The following is a 16,668-nucleotide window of genomic DNA, read 5'->3' on the forward strand; positions in this document are numbered from 1 at the left end:
GTAGCATTATGAATAAACGTAAAATGCCTATAGTACCTGCAGCTGCCTCAAGTTTGCTGATAAAGAAATATTAACTTTTACCTTACATGTTTATTAACAATTGTGACCAAATTTGACAAAACAAGGCTTTCAAACACATCCACTTTTATGACTTTGAAGTACCATAACTCAATGTAGGAGTATGCCATTAGTTTCAAATTTTGACCTGGTGTAGGACTTTAGGCCAATAGCTTGCCGAGTAGTCAAGTTACAGCTGGTTAAAGTCAGAAAATTGGATGTTTGTGGAAGCCTTGTTTTGTCAAATTCAGTCACAATTATAGCTATATGGCACAATCTCAAATTGCTCCGAAGGACAGAAACCTTAGCTTTTATAGAATTTCAGTTTAGGTCAGGGGGTCTAATGCAAGCTGAGTCAACTACAGTGTCTTCTATATTAATCAGAATCTTGTTTACCCTGTAGTATTGAAACAAGATCTAAGAGTCATCGACTAAAGTTATCTTCCAAGAAACTGTTTTCTTTCATTGTATTAGTAGAGTTCCCATTTCCAGACCATCAAACCCTAGCTATATCCTTTTATAGTCAGCTACAGTTTGTGTTCATCTGATATCCTCCTCAATTTTTTTCATTGATAATTAATTTTCTTGTTACACAGGCCAGCTGCCCAAAAGATAACAGTAGCACTGTAAAGCCATTGAACTGTACATGTTGAACAAAAAATGCTCTAGATCTGTTACTGTAATTTGCTTTATTTTCATGCAAAAAAAAATTGTGATAAAATTATTTGTGTAAAATTTTTTCATATATTTACATGAATGGCTGATATATTCATGCAAGAAATTTTCATACAAGTACTTTGCATACAAAACCTATTTTACGATGAAATTACGGTGCTGTATGAACAACAACAGGTAACCTGAACCTAAAATTTAGTATGTACAATTTCAGCGCATAATGCAAACACTCTTTTGTTATAATTTTGTATTATTTATATACGCATTCCAGTACATACTATTGTATGCATGTACATTAAATTATTTTACGCTGTACAAAATAATACAAAACTAAAAATAAAGCTATAAATTATACAAAACATAATTTAAGTGTAAGTTCTTTCATATTATATATCTTTTATCTTCCTATGATAAAAAATTATTCATTGTAAGTATACAGTGTAAACAATCACATTACTTGTATTTGTAATGAACAAAATGCTTGCAATTTACTAAATCTTAAAAAGCAGCTAACATGCGTATGCTCAGTGCTTTAATTTACACATTAGGATTGGGCAATATACCGGTATGACGGTAACAAGGCGATATTACAGCTGGAAATAACTGATACCACCTTGTTTTTGAAAAACCGTCATACCGGTATAAACGACTATTAAATGGCCATGTACTGGATGCAACACTGTTGTGATTGTGAGATGAAAATTTTGGCCTCACCTTAGTAAATTATCTGCTAGCTATATACATAGGAACTATGCCTCCTTTCAAACTTTATATGCACTCCATGGCATCTCTATAAGTTAGTCTGGTTTTTCCAAATTCCTTGCAGTTGTGGTAGCTAGTAAACAAAGTTCACCCATGCAAATGTATGATGTGTAAACTGCTTTGAGTGTACTTGCTATATAGTTCATTTCAATACCGTGATATTTGTTATAATCGTGATAATAAGCTCCACAATAACCGCGGGAGGAAATTTTCAATATCGGCCTACCCTATTACACATTACATTATATATATTCACAATAGCAATTGTCTTACTGTAGAGCATTACACAGCAGGTTTAGGAGTAACCTGTGGTTTTTTTCTTCTGTTATAAACTGGTTTTGTACTTTTACTAGTAGCACCTTTACTAGTAGCACCGTGTGCATTTCCATAGGCAGTAAATGGGGAGACCAACTCTAAATAGTACCCATCGTCACTATCATCATCCACATTCTGATATACAGAGTTACCACAATCACTGTTTACATAATAAGTGTTGTTGTCATTTGGTGCTGCCGGTGTAGAGGACTCTGGTAAAAAAAAGTATAAATATTTTAAAGTCAAATTACTACATCTGAGGTATTAACTTACGATGATTAGATGTGAGTGATGTTTCATTCATAATGCCATGTTGTGGTCTTTCTGCTGGCTTTGGCACATTAACATATTCATGGCGTGTACTGGGAATTGAACCTAGTTCATTGTTTTCAAGGGAATGAGATTTTATAATGGAGTTCGTGTAATGAGGTTGTTTAACTTGTTTTCCGGGGTTCATTCTAATATAAGCATCTGATTCATCATTTTGATTTGAGATTCCACCATGTGATATTGACCTAGTAAAAGGAGGTGTTAGAGGTTTTAGGCTTGTTAATTCTTCATATTCATCATCAGGATCGTGGACAATAATAGTAGCTTGAGATGCATGTTTGGGTTTATCATTGTATGACAAAGACTTTTTGATTGCACATTTCTGTCTACTGGTGACCATTCGCTGATTTTTTATAGGACTCAAATTTGCCAATAATCTTTCATCTAAGAAAGGGTAATCATAGTCCCATGTATCAGTCTCTTCATAATTGTCAACTTCTTCTTGGCTTGATTGCTTTGGAATTGGTTGAGATGGAAGCAGTCGCGGTGGTGTGATTGATACATTGGGGAGAGAGCTCTGAACTGGTGATGATGGCAACACATAACAGTCCTCATCAGAGTCACTCTGTTCCTTGTTGCTGGGAGGGCTGGTGGCTGTGGTGTCCTCATCAGAGTCAATGTAACTGTAGTAAACACTGTCCGTAGCTGGTGAGTCTTCACTGTTATTGCTTGAAGCTTCATCTTTAGCATTCTTGTTCTCTAATACCTACAGAATAGATGGTATATATAATTAACTTCAACATGCTGTCTCATTAGCAGGGTTTCATTTGATTGAGGGGGGCACTTGCCCCTCCTCCTCACAAATTCTTCTCCCCCCCCTTAAATTTTAATAAAAGTGCCTCAGAATGAATCAGAAGCAATCTACGAGAGTCTAAAATGCAAAACATTTCCTGGAGTGTCAGATACCTCAGAATGCACCAAAAACAATCTGAGAGTTTAAAATCCAAAAAGTTCTGGAGTTGAATGTCACGGTACCTGAGAATGAACCAGAAGCAATCTACGAGAGTATAAAATGTAAAAATTTCTGGAGCAGCATGTCACCTTCTCAGATGTACTAGAAGCAATCTAAGAGAGTCTAAAATACAAAAAATTCCTGCTCCTAGCTGCCATGCACATAAATGTAGGTGTGCACACAAATGTTGCCCCCCCCCCATACTTTGACAAAACTGTATTTAGCCCCCCCCCCTCGAGTCATTTCTAAATGAAGGCCTGACTAGACTAGAACTCTGCAGATTTTTGGAGTTATAAATGCTATATGAACTGTAGATAACATACTGGTCTATTTATTTCTTTTAGTAAATCCTTTTTTTGTATTATGGACCAAGCTGGTATACCTTCTCCTAGACAATAACCATGTGTAAGGGTTTTAAAATAGAAAAGTGCGTTGAAATACTGCCTTAAATAATACGATTTATTATAAGTAGCTATTCAATTATAAAAATATAACAGTGGACAACAAGAGAAGATCCATGCACATAGGTATCTTTCAAAAAGTTACAATAACACAATTATTTTTCTTGCATAGATCTCTGTGGCTTGGAGGTACAAACCTTTTTAATTGCTTGTAGCCATTCCATTTTCTGCAGTGGGGTGTCAGCCTTCATTTCAAACCCTCTACCAGACTCACCACACATGACAACAAACCGATTCAACTTATTTTTCTCATCAGGAGTACTCAATGCATCAGATGATTTGTTCAACACAATCATACCCTAACAATATACAAAGGTCCAGTACATTTACTGACAGACATAATAATACATGTATAAATTTAATTTGGAATGGAATATATACAAAATTAATATAAAGAATAATTTATTGGTAAATCACAAATATTGTGAGGTCACTAAAGCTTTCTCAATTGCAGCATGTGATATGCAAAAGTACTTATTGTAAACATTTCAAAACAGTCATTTAATGTACCTTCATCACAAGATTTTCATTGCTTTCATAGTAAATCAAGGCACCTTCCTTTAGAATAAACCACCTCTTCTTCCAATTCTTCCTTCGACCACCCTTCTTTACCAAACTGCCTTTCTTAAAAATTCCATTCATTTTTTCATCATATAATTCCATAATTAGACGTGCAATTTTGTTGTCTGACAGATGTGAGTTGCCAAGACAATTAATAATTTCCGCTAAATATTTAATAAAATCAAATGTTGCCACAGGAGAATTTTTCACAAATAAGTGTTCAGAGTCTTGAAGTGGTGACAACAGCCTCTCCAACAATTGATTCATCTTTATACCTATAAGAAACATGTGGAGTTTTAAGCATAGTAAAACTTGCTTAACACATCCTAATTCAAAGTTAAACTGCCTTTATTTTATAACAGGATTGATAAAACACACAAGGAGTTTGGATTGGAGAATTCTTGTTGTACCCGATGACAGTACTATTAGAGTACTTTACTCTTCTTTTATACAGAGCATCTAGAGGCAGATCCAGGGTTTAGAAAGTGGGGGTGCACTAGGGTAGTAGGTTTATGGACCAGCATTGAAACCGGGTCACTACTGCTGACCCGGATGACCCACTGACCCGGATTAATTAAAGCCGAGGTGTGCGATAAGAGCTATGTTTCGGCTAGTCTCGAGCGAGTGAACAAGACTACGTTTTGAGCGTTCGATTCGTGTTGAGTAAATATTGCAACTTCAGCCTAGCTGTAGGTTGAAGACCAAAAAAAAAATAAAAGGTCATCACCTACTGACAATAGCTACCCCTCACCATAAAGGCGTGGCTGAGCGTACGTTGGTAACGTGATAAGTGGGCGTGGCTCACGAAAGAGCTACGCAATAGTGTTTATAAGTTCCATGTCGTCAAACGAAAAATTTCATTTCTCACATGATACAATCTGTGTCAGACCCAGATGACTCGGAGAAAATGTGACCCGGATGACCCGGAGAAAATGTGACCCAGATGACCCGACCCGGTTTCAACGATGATATGGACATGGGGTCAGGGGGTGCAGCCCCCCAAGCTAAGGCTATGCCATATGTATCAGGACTGAAAATTAAATGTATAGAGTGGTTTATGCAGACAAATATCTTAATCACACTGTTTTCTAAGTGAACTAAGAGTTAAATAGGGGTAAGTAACAGCAGGAGCTTATAAGTGCAGAAGGTGCAAAGAAGCGTGAAACTTCCATGAGGTTGTGTGGTAACAGTGACTGAAATTCAAAATTTCCTTATATGAAACCTTGCCAACCACACAAGCCACCCTGCACGCCTGCTTAGTGGGTTTCTGTTGTTATTACACTTGTTAAACAAATTCACTAGTAGCTGTGCAGCGCGAGATGAGCAGTAACAGTAAGAGAAAAAATCCCGAAAATTGCTTATGTAATGAAACCACCCTGTAGATTTGTGGTATTCCAAATAAGGTAATGTTGCACTGTAGAAGTTTTGCATGGTTAAACCCATTAGTTTCACGCTCCTATTTATAACTTCCTGTTGACAGTCACTAATAGTTCAGTTAGCTTTAACCCAAAGAATGGCATACAGAGGACCATGTGCATTTCATTTGCAAATATTCTTAGCAGTACAAGTGTGCCAATGCATGGAATAGTGTTGTAGATGCTAGTCATACTATGGAGGATTCTGGTTAGTGTTATGTGATGACTGTTCTATTAGAGTATTTGGCTGACTTCTCTATTAAAGTACATCAATCTTGTTTTATTTTATTTTGAAGGGAGGGAGAAGGGGGCTGTCCCCCCCCCCCCCCCCCCCCCTGGATCCGCCACTGGCACCATTATGTTACTTTAAGTTTTTACTTGCTAAGTTTTAGATTTGAAGTGTAAGCGGACGTTCCAAATGAAGTATAGTTGATCTGCTGCTGCACACGTATAATTATACTAACACAGTGCCAGAGCCCAGAGGTGATGAGTGGTCAGGCCACCTGTGGACTATACAATAGAGTCATGAACACTTTTATTGATCTGATGTGCGTACAGCAAAGCTAAGCCGTCCATGAGCATGCTCCCCCAGGGATGTTTTTCAAAAATAGCTGCTCTGAAGTGGATTCTGGGGGCTATTTTACATAAAAAGTCTCTTTCTCCTTTTTATTAACATCAAGGATATTTCCTGGTAATTTTGTGCTTTCACATCTAGTAGCTATTAGCATGATACAATTAATTCTGAAAGTGATAGGATTAATTCTTTAAGATTTGGAAGCAATTTGATGTTGCAAGACATGCATGATCAAATAGCACAATACAATGCCGCCATGTATATAGTTCACTGGAAGTACAAGACAGTTAACTGGCTTAGGACAAGCAGTGTAAATTAGAACAGTGTATATATTCCATTGAACACTTTACTAGTATCATCATAACCGTTCTATTAGAGTTTTTTTTGGGATGAGCACTCTATTAGTGTCAATCTTTATTCAAAATCCAAGTACGTAGCTAAAAAGTGGTCCAGCCTTGATTTGGCCCTGTAACACACTGTATACAAGATTTCACTTAGAGTTTGTACATCAATTCCAGTAAGTGCAAAAGTTGATTGCTGCAGTAATACAAGATTTTTAGTGGTGCGGCAGTACATATTATGCATGGATGTTCTATTAGAGTAGTTGCATGTAAATATCTACATGTGCAACAGTTTTTCATACAAACGTGTCTCATAACATTTCATTGAACGATAAAATGTCAAAGAGTTTGGCAGGAGAAATTTTGATGCATTTAAGTGTATTTTTCAGTATGCAGTAAATATAATATTATACATACACGTAACACACACCAACACACGTATGCCTTTACCAGTAATGATCATGGCATTATCCGCACCAAGGTAGTGATTAAAAATTATAAACAACTGATACATCATTGTCTTGTTCAGCCAGTTGCATTGTGGCAGTGAGTCCTTCTTCTCAGTCACGTAGTACCTGTAAGTGTGATAGTTAATATATTGTGGGAAATCATCATGTGTGTGTTGTGGTTATAGTGTGTAAATTCTGTATGCGATGTACCTACAATTATCTACACACATACGTACATGTGACGTGCACATGTGTATGGATGGATACATAGGGAAAGCAAATGTCAACTGTCCATATCTCATAATTATAGTGGGTAAGATGAATATTATAGGGCTCGCACTCTCCATGAGAAATGGGTAAACCTCTTGCAAGGAATACGTATTGTATATCCTGCTAGAGGCTGTACACAAAGTCTTACATTCACTTCACCATCCTTATTGGGATGGGGGGCTGGACTAATATAAATAATGCCATATGCTAGTTCTGTTCCCATCAGGATTTGTATGCACCAACTTATAACACTTTGAATCATACAGGTGTACCGTGTTTCACTAAGTATTTACATAGGTGTGGCCATGTATACAGCAGCTGAGGGTACGGATTCAATATCACAGGCTTAGACACAATCAGCATTCACTGAATATGTACGCAAACTATTATGCAGACTGTGACTGTAGACAAAACCTTAATTCCCACCCAAACACACAAGTACCAGCTGAACCCTGTAAAGTACTATACATACAACAAAACAAGCACTGGAATACCACAAAAGGAATTAACACAGATCAGGATGCTCTCACTGGTGAAACAGGGAAAATAGATTTAATTATAAACTGTATGTATGACTTCTACTATCAGCAGCATTTCTAGTGGATGTGTCACATGCCTACAAGACAAGCGACGACCTACATGTCCTGCAACTCAACATGAGAGTCTCTATCATTTGCTTTTATGATAATGGTATCACAAACTATATATGTACATAAAATAGGCTTGAAACAATAAACAGACTTGTATATAATTGTTGATCAAAGGAAGTGAGGTTTAGGCAATGATGTTCCAGGAAATTGGCATGTTGTGGTGTTTGCATTGAAACCTGTGTAGTACAGACACTTGGGAACAACCAAACAAGTACCAATAGCCCATTTTCACACAAGGGTTAAGGAATGTGGTGGTTATTAATTGCGATTGTGTAACATCCGGTGTCCTTTAAAATGTATTGAAGCGTATGGGAGTGAGGTAAGAAATCTTCACGGGAGCCTAAACTGTACCGTTTATTCTTATTATGAGAACGAAATTGTAATTTTCAGGTTGTTAGCATCACGATGGTATATAGTTTGTGAAGATTCACTGTGTTGTAAAGCGGAAAGAAGTGACTTTAGCATGGCAGAAGACTATAGTGACTTTGTTTTCAGCATCTAGAAAGTCTACTTAGTGAGATAAACGTTGTTACTACGTTTCTACAAGGCTGGGAACAACGCTATACAAAATTTTATCGCTGAAATAGGCGATCTTTCATCGCTGTGATTCTATCAATACTAGGTGATTATTTCACCCGTTACAGTAGGTCTAGTGGCCATGTTTTGTTGCCTAACGATCCTCTATACTTATAAAAGTAAAAATACCTCACTTTAGGAAAGATGCAGCCTTTAAAACTTAAGATATCACTACCATTTGACACAAGATTGCTGATTTCTCAAATACAACACAGCGTATCTTTCCAATTTTCACGTCATCACTGTAGTATAGTGGCTGCTATAAAAGTACATTCTTATAATAAGAATAAACGGTATGGTTTGGGCTCCTGTGAAGTTTAAAGGTCTTAGTCCCATAGGTTTCAATACATTTTAAGGCCTCCCAAAGGACACTGGATGTTGTGCAACGTGTAATAAGTTAGTATTCATTACCATACCGTGAATACTTCAGCTTGCGTGGAAATGGACTATTATCCAATGTGTTCTGATTTTCCAGGTCAGTTTATGTACTAAATGACTGGTATATACTTTCAAGACATTAGTTGGAGTGTCTGGATTACAAAGGTACTTTCATTAACAAGTTTTACTGCGATTGCTATGTACATGTTTGAAAAAGTTGGAAACTTAATATAAATATGTACGCACAAGATTTCTTAAAAGCTCACTGCATGTTTTAGCAATTTAAGGACACATTATCAAGCCGTAGATCATCACAAATTCATTCCACAATATTTAAAACTACTTACACGTATGTACGTACTACAAAAGTATGTACAGACACACAATGTAAGCACTCAATACGTACATATATGTATAATTGCACTACACAAACACACAACTATACACACTGTTACATCGTACGTACGTACCTCCAGCACACCATTTGAACACCATTCAAATCAAGCTTGTTGGATTTCTCATCTGCTGCTTCCTTAAGACTCATCTCAATCACTCTGGCAAACTCAATAGTTGACAATGCCTTGTCCACAAACCTCTTCAGTGACCGTGGAGGAATGATTGGGACAGGCTGTAACTGGGTGAACCCTGTCCTGGAGGACTTGGTGGATGATGGTCGTTTTACTTGCGCCTCAAGAGTTTTGATGAAATTCTCAAGTAAACTGGAGTTCCCCTACATAAGAACAAACATGTGTGTAATGTATATATCACTCCCAGGAAGAACACATACATGGAATAAAAACTGCTGATAACATTAATATGGTACATAATTAGGAAAACAAACCATACAAAAGACGAGTCACCTGCTGACTCAGTGATGGTGTGTTGCAAGTGTGTACACAATTAACAGACAGAACAGTACATTTGTGTTGTTAGGATATTTGAGTTGTAGAGAGGGATCTAAGCTGGTAGCGTCCTATTACTGTTAAGGTGGTTGATTATGACTATCATAATGTTGCTAAACTATAACTAGCATGCATTCTGAAAACAAAAACAAAAACTTCTCTGCAAACTCAACTATGACAGATCAAAATCTTGACATGCCACTTATTACTTTATTACAAATGAGTTTGTATGTAAATTCAGTCACATAATGCTGTGATACAGAAAGCACTAAATCTATAAGGTGTGAACCTATCTCAATTAATGAATTCATCATGAATGGAATGTTGATGTAAACTTGATAATGACTGATCTGAGCCAGTCAACAATAAACAAGCTTGTCTACTTCAACAAGCACAGTTTAACAGATATCTCGACATGTTGTCTGTATGGCAATACGTTGTACACATTCCCAGACCATTTCATATAAAAAGTACAAGTGAAAACAAATCACCAATGAAAATAAAGTACAGTGAAAATAAAGTACCAGAACATGATACGTATGCATAATTATGTCAAGGCTGATTGCAGTATTCAGAACTTAGCCATTAGATTTTCTTTGCAACACTGAACAATTTCTGGGTTAGGTATAACAAAATTGTCATGGATTTCTTGCAACAGAGACCATTTTTGGAAGTAAAGAAATGACCACAAATTTGTAATAGTACAGTCAAAACAAAATCCTGGCATGGAGGGAAGCCAATGGTTTGTTTACTGTAGTATATACAAAACATGCAAAGCTACTATATATTATAAGTGTTATCCAGATACAGATGGTATACAAACACTTGTAGTAATGAACAAAAGTTGATGGTTTCTAACACAACCAATGTGTAATAATGATATTCATAAGTGGTACAACAAAACCTTCTAACGTCTTTATTTATAAGCCAAAACATCTGCTCAGTCATAATACATCTCTTCAAAGGTCTATAGAAATTATATTCACATTACTTATACACATGCATATACGCTACATAGTCCATCCCATTGATCTTAGCTTCCTTACTGACACACTATCAGTACACACAGAGCTCACTTTGTACTGTGCTTCCTTGATCACAGTTAGAGCATGGAGGATACAATGACGAGGGATGACTCCAAGGATGAAATCAGCACTCTGTCTTCTGGCCAGCCCATCAGTACTGTCTGATGCTAAAACAACAAATGTTAACATAATAGACCATAAAAAAACTATAAACACTGTAAATCAAATCAAACCAAAGCATCTGCCATATACACAGTCTGCACGGGCCACCTGTGCAACTACACAGGCACTAAATAAGAGTTGGTGGTAGTTCATCCCTTCTGGGGTAGGACTAGTACCTTGCAGAAGGCTGTACCGTCTCTAAGGTGTGGGCATCCAAAGTCCCACCCAAACTTCACCCATTCTGGAAGACATGTGATGGTTGGCATTTGTCTTTCCAGTTCCCATTGATGACAAACTGGGTACACTGTCTATACACTTAACAAACATTTATCTATAATAGGAATATGCTACATACATCAATATTTTTACCTGTTGGTCTATAATTTGGAATTTGGCTCCATGATTCAATCCCAACAGTAGTGAACACTCTATTCCATGTCGCCTGGCTGTCATTGTGGAGCCATTTTTCAAACATTTCGTTACAACAGATCTCATGTAGGCCGGGAAACATTTCTTCAATCACATTAAGATCACCGAAAGCCACACCCAACTCTGTGCCAATCTTCTTCCATTTTGTAGCATGTTCAGGTGTGATGTAGCGACATAGTTCCTCTAATAGTGGCCGGTTGTCTCCTACAATAAATACATAATTATGTGTATAGCATACAGGTGTGTACGTACAAACAGAGCAAAACAAAGCCTATGGTAGCTGTGTAAAACACAGCCTTTGCTGCCCAGGGAACAGCACTGGGATGCCTGTGCACCACTCAGGTTTTTGAACCTTGTGCAGGCAAATCTTCCTAGTGACCCGCAGGAGGACTGTCTATGTCTCACGGAGACAGGCCGTGGAATCTGCAGTTCCACAGTGATTCCAACACCACTGAGCGAGACAAGGACAGTTGGGAATTTGCTTCCCCAGAAAACACTGGTCAGGTACCCATTGCACCCTGTACAGGCTTTTGCCTTTTGTGTAACCCCTGTCTGTTAGACAAAATAATAATAAATAAATTGATGTTACAGCATGGTGGGCTGCTTCCCCAGATGACACCAGGCCACCAGGTCCCCAACGGTATAACATGAGTCAAGTTTCTGGCTTAAGGAAACAACAACATGAAATTGGCATAACCAGGTATCAAACCTGGAACCTTTCAATACCAGGCCGATGCTCTAGCCACTTGGCTATGCCGCCTCACATACATACATTCATACATAAACTTGTACACACACACACACACTTATTACAGGAAGTACACATGTACATTCTCACACATATCACATCATAACTTTCAATATACCAACAGAACAGGCGGACGTCAGACATGTAACACACATTTCACACCCTAACATGGGTGGGACAACAGGAAACATTTCCTACTTGCAGTATGAGAATGTTTAAAAACAATAATTATACACATCACATTGGTGACTAGTGTTAAAAATCCCCTATATATGACATATGCAGAATGAGTGGGCTAACATTAAACCACAGCAAATTCCAAACACAAGGTCGACATAAATACGTGTATATGTCATGTGTACTAACATATAGCTAGAACAGAAATAGTAGCAAGTCGCTGGAAACAAAATTGTCCTTGTAACTGTGCACTAACATATTATGTGTAATGTAACACATACAAAGTAGTGATTAAATGATTATAAAAACATATCTTACCACTGGCTTGGCGTAACTGTCGCTGGTAGGTGAAGGAAAGTAAATCAACATGTACTGGCTCTGAAGCAGTCATTGCATGAGTTTGCTACGAGTATGAAATATACATAAACATTATTTTATAATTGAAAGAAAGCAAAATTGTGGACATTTTTCAACTAGATATTTTATATGCTCTAGATGGAAATATTTTATCAATTTATATTGTTTTTACATAACTCTCTAACTGTTATCAACGAATAATTAATTAGTATATTTACCTAATAGAAATCCAACATTTTATAAATCATATTACACACATCACTGGGTGACAAATATAAAATCATACATATGGTTATTAGTATGATGGTTATTGCCCAGTTAAAGTATTCATCATTGATGGCTTTTAACATGTGGTATATTGGGTAGTTAAATTTGTGACCATCAAACATCTGTACATTGGGTATTTGAAAATATATTATGAACAATAGTTAAGAGTGCATGGTAATAATAAAAAAATAAGACACACACACGCGCACGCACGCACGCACTCTACACATTATTATGTGATGCATAATATAATTTTCTAACCATTACAAAACATGCATACAGTTCTGGCAAGTATGGCCAATCCTTAGACAGAACACTATCAATTTTATTAAAACAAAAATCACTTATTGCATATTATCTGAATGTCAACAGCTTCCTGTCTGAAAGAAGCCATCTCACCAATGAAAAAAATAACATATACAATTCGCCAATGATATTTTGCTGACTCGCTAAACAATGGTGAGAAGACACAGAGAAGAAATATATTACTAAAATAAAAGTGCAAATTTCATGGAATTAGTTCTACATAATAATACTTCATGTCTTTGTGGATCCTACATGTGTCGTCTGACATTGTGTTAATTTGAAACCTTGATGTTTCTAGCAAATTTTTACGTAACACATAGGAGAATGAAAGCAAGCTAGAGCAATACGCTGGAAATACATTTTAATTGCACTTAGGTGTTATCAACAGTGTCACACACCAGGGGCGGAGGAAGCTGTCCACAGTTGGGGGGGTACTTCAAACAATCAACGCACTGGGCTCCAAGACAGTTGTATGCTGACCACATTTCAAGGTCGTGTTCAATGCCCATTAGAAGACAAACCTACAAACAGTTTGATTCTGCATACATTTTGGCACCCATCTTCATATGGGCTCCTACTAGAGGAAGTTTAAAATTGTGTTATGCACACCTAGCTAGCTACGTATTGCGTACCGAGTATTGTGCATGTACGAGCTTATTTACGCTAGCTATTGACAATGGTAAGTAGTGCATCACTGTTGACTTCATCCATTATCATCCTGTAGGTACTGCGAGGCCTTTCAAGTAATAGACCCCAGTGATCAGCAAAGATCAGTAGATCACGTGATTTACAATACAATCAATCGCAACGCCCGAGCCAATACCTCAGTGATCATCCATTTAAAAGCATGTTGGCAAACCTTCCTGTATATTATTAGTAGTGATCAGTATTCACCGAAGTGTAATAGTTGCCACTCTCCAATTAGAACACACCAGCACACCTGCTGTTTCATCCAGTTTTACTCATGAAATACGTTGCTCTACTTTAGTACATCATTATAACAATCACTTATCTCTAGAAACAACACCCCAGTTGACTGGTCACAATTTTCACACATAATTGTTAAACCAAGCTCTCACGTGAGCTTCGATTGTGTGGACGCATCACGTGATTTACTAAGCTGTGTGTTGTGTATCTGCTGCATAAGTAAGCCATTGTACGTTAGTTCTAAGTAATGGCATTGCTTATTAGTCTAATTTTTGTGCATTTTGAGAAGTCTTCACATAACGTCGGTACTGAAACCAACCCAAATTGAAAATGCAACAAAAATAATTTACTTATCAGAACTACATATTCTGATATCTATGGCCTCTACTATTGAATACATAACACTTTCATTAAACCATACACTCAAGAACAGACCTTTTAAGATTGACGATGCAGAGTCAAACCCCACAGCACCACAGATTATTGAGTTTAGCTTAGCATGCAGAGTGAAATGCATACATAGATTAGCTGCCTGCATTATATATGTAGTAAATGGCTAGCGAGCACAAGCATGTTCTATTAAAATGTATGCAGTGTGTTATTGCTATATAAATCTCATCTTTCTCAAAATAATTTCCTTATTGTTCTCTAGTAGGACAGCATTTTAATATTGTTTGCAAGCACAGTGACATTATTATTTCGAAAAAATAAGGGATCCAAATTGCACATTAAAAATTTCAAGGTAAGGCCACTTCAACTAAATCTTATGCTTCTCGGGCAAAATTCAGCCAAATAAAGGTCGGTAAAATAAAAATAAAAATAGGTCATTTTGCTAGCTGAAGAGTGATATTGCGAGTCAAACAGTGGCTAAGCTACATTACGGTTGCTGTATCGCTTGTGAGTAGGCAGCTATATGTTGAGATATTTAGTGTTACTTACTTTTAGAGAGCTCAAAGATAAATTTGCAACTCCTTCATGGCGTTATCACTCTATGCAAGGTGATCACGTGATTAACATACTTATTTTATGCTGAAAAATATAGGGTTGGGCAGGCCCGACAAACAAAAGATTTAGTTGAAGTGGCCTAAACGGTTTTAAAAATCAAGTCAGCATAACTTGGCAAGAATGGCAAGCTCGCGTATGAACTTTACACAAAAGATACATCAATCTATTACCTTTGTAATTGTTTGTAGAGTTTCCTACAAAATAAGATAGAAAATCTGAGCAGTTGGACAAGCGAAGTAGCATCGCAAGTGCTCACAAAGGGGTGGACAAGAGACTTCAAAATGAATAATTAAAGTCCAGACACAAGATTACAGGGCTGTGCTGGCTTGATATGTAACAAAATTAATAAACAAACAAAAAAACGTTTGGCCAACATTATGAGGCCATCTACCAGCAAACCACTGATTCTTACCCTTCACAATGCCAGAAACCACCACTCGAGCTCTACATACCACCCAGAAGACGTCTGTTAAAACCAGCCTCGAGTACGTAGTTTGCATAGTACTGAGTGTCACAACTACTAGTACAATAGTGTAGCTATCCACTGGTGGTGTTAGTTTGATTTTGCCTGATGTGCGATTTGGATCAGCTTTGTAAAATCATAGTGAACAAATGGTGCATTTGTAGTAACACATTGTTTGGTGACTTGTACCATAGAGTCCAGGGATAGCCTAAGTTGTAGATTGCTTCATTACTCTGAAACCAGTTTTAAAACTGGAGTGTACACAAAGGCTCAATTACTTAACCAGCTAGTTCTCTCAGTGGATAACGTAGGCTACATGAGTAGTTACTGAGCTATTTATCAGCACCTTGCAAATAGACACAGTAGTAGCATTTAATGTGCACGCAGATAATAGCTCAGCGAGCTAGTCTATCCGAGTAAATTAAAAATTAATAGCTAGCTGGGAGTGGATAAGTTTTGAAATTGGATACTTTAAATACCGTTCAATCTCTACTTCAGCGACACAGCAATACACCATGTACTAGCGCGACTACTGTTGATTGTTTTAAGTGTACTGATATACCACGAAACGCTACATAGGGAAGGCAGTTTCAGAGTTTAGAGAGGGTGTGACAACAAGGTTGTTACACTAAACGAACATTATTAACTTTACGACACAAATCAACTTACTAGTTTACAACCTGCTACAACTCACAGGATGATCGCGAATGAGAGATCAGAAATCATGCCAGCATAAAACAGCAAAATCAAGTTATCGGTAGAGAAGCCATATAGATACATGTGATTCAAAGAAATTCTTTTTGTAAAACCGGAAATTGTATGCTCTAGCAAAACAGGAAGCCACTCCCAAGAGCGAACACGTGATGTGACTAAAATGCATTACAAGGGATGACACAGCTCTGATTTTGTTAGTAAAACACACACCATTTGTTGGGTGTAGCTAATGACAACACCTGTATGGCGGAGAGCTACATCTTATCAGGTCACTGACTCACATCCTGGTGTTGTCCATGACCCACCGGTCCTCTCACCAAAATGGTTCATAATTATGATGTCAGTTTACTCAGTTACTGTGGAAGCTAAGTGGGTAGAGGAAGGTGCATACATGTACACTACACAATTTAATGCTAGAGT

The 16,668-nt window shown here is 37.3% G+C and overlaps 1 protein-coding gene across 4 annotated transcripts; it reads right to left on the reverse strand.

The window, feature by feature from the left end:
- Nucleotides 1-955: 955 nt before the first annotated feature.
- LOC136247028 (uncharacterized) lies at nt 956-16,600 on the reverse strand. Of its 4 annotated transcripts, XR_010697032.1 has the most exons (13): nt 16,459-16,600; nt 16,204-16,403; nt 12,528-12,612; nt 11,225-11,488; nt 10,745-10,860; nt 9,237-9,496; nt 6,894-7,018; nt 4,063-4,388; nt 3,690-3,851; nt 2,083-2,845; nt 1,768-2,021; nt 1,447-1,721; nt 956-1,137 (listed from the first exon to the last, which is right to left on the reverse strand). XR_010697032.1 is itself a non-coding variant. In XM_066038616.1 (12 exons), exons 3-11 carry the CDS (start codon nt 12,598-12,600, stop codon nt 1,777-1,779), a joined length of 2,334 nt encoding a protein of 777 aa, XP_065894688.1. In that variant the 5' UTR covers nt 12,601-12,612; nt 16,204-16,403; nt 16,459-16,600; the 3' UTR covers nt 962-1,137; nt 1,768-1,776. The 4 variants fall into 4 exon arrangements, 3 of the variants coding, with proteins under 3 accessions (XP_065894688.1, XP_065894689.1, XP_065894691.1); XM_066038616.1 differs by lacking the exon at nt 1,447-1,721 and having other exon boundaries at nt 962-1,137; XM_066038617.1 differs by lacking the exon at nt 956-1,137 and having other exon boundaries at nt 1,148-1,721.
- Between the last annotated feature and the right edge of the window lie 68 nt (nt 16,601-16,668).

This window comes from Dysidea avara, chromosome 2 (assembly GCF_963678975.1).
Source record: "Dysidea avara chromosome 2, odDysAvar1.4, whole genome shotgun sequence".
Classification (NCBI taxonomy): Eukaryota; Metazoa; Porifera; class Demospongiae; order Dictyoceratida; family Dysideidae; genus Dysidea; species Dysidea avara.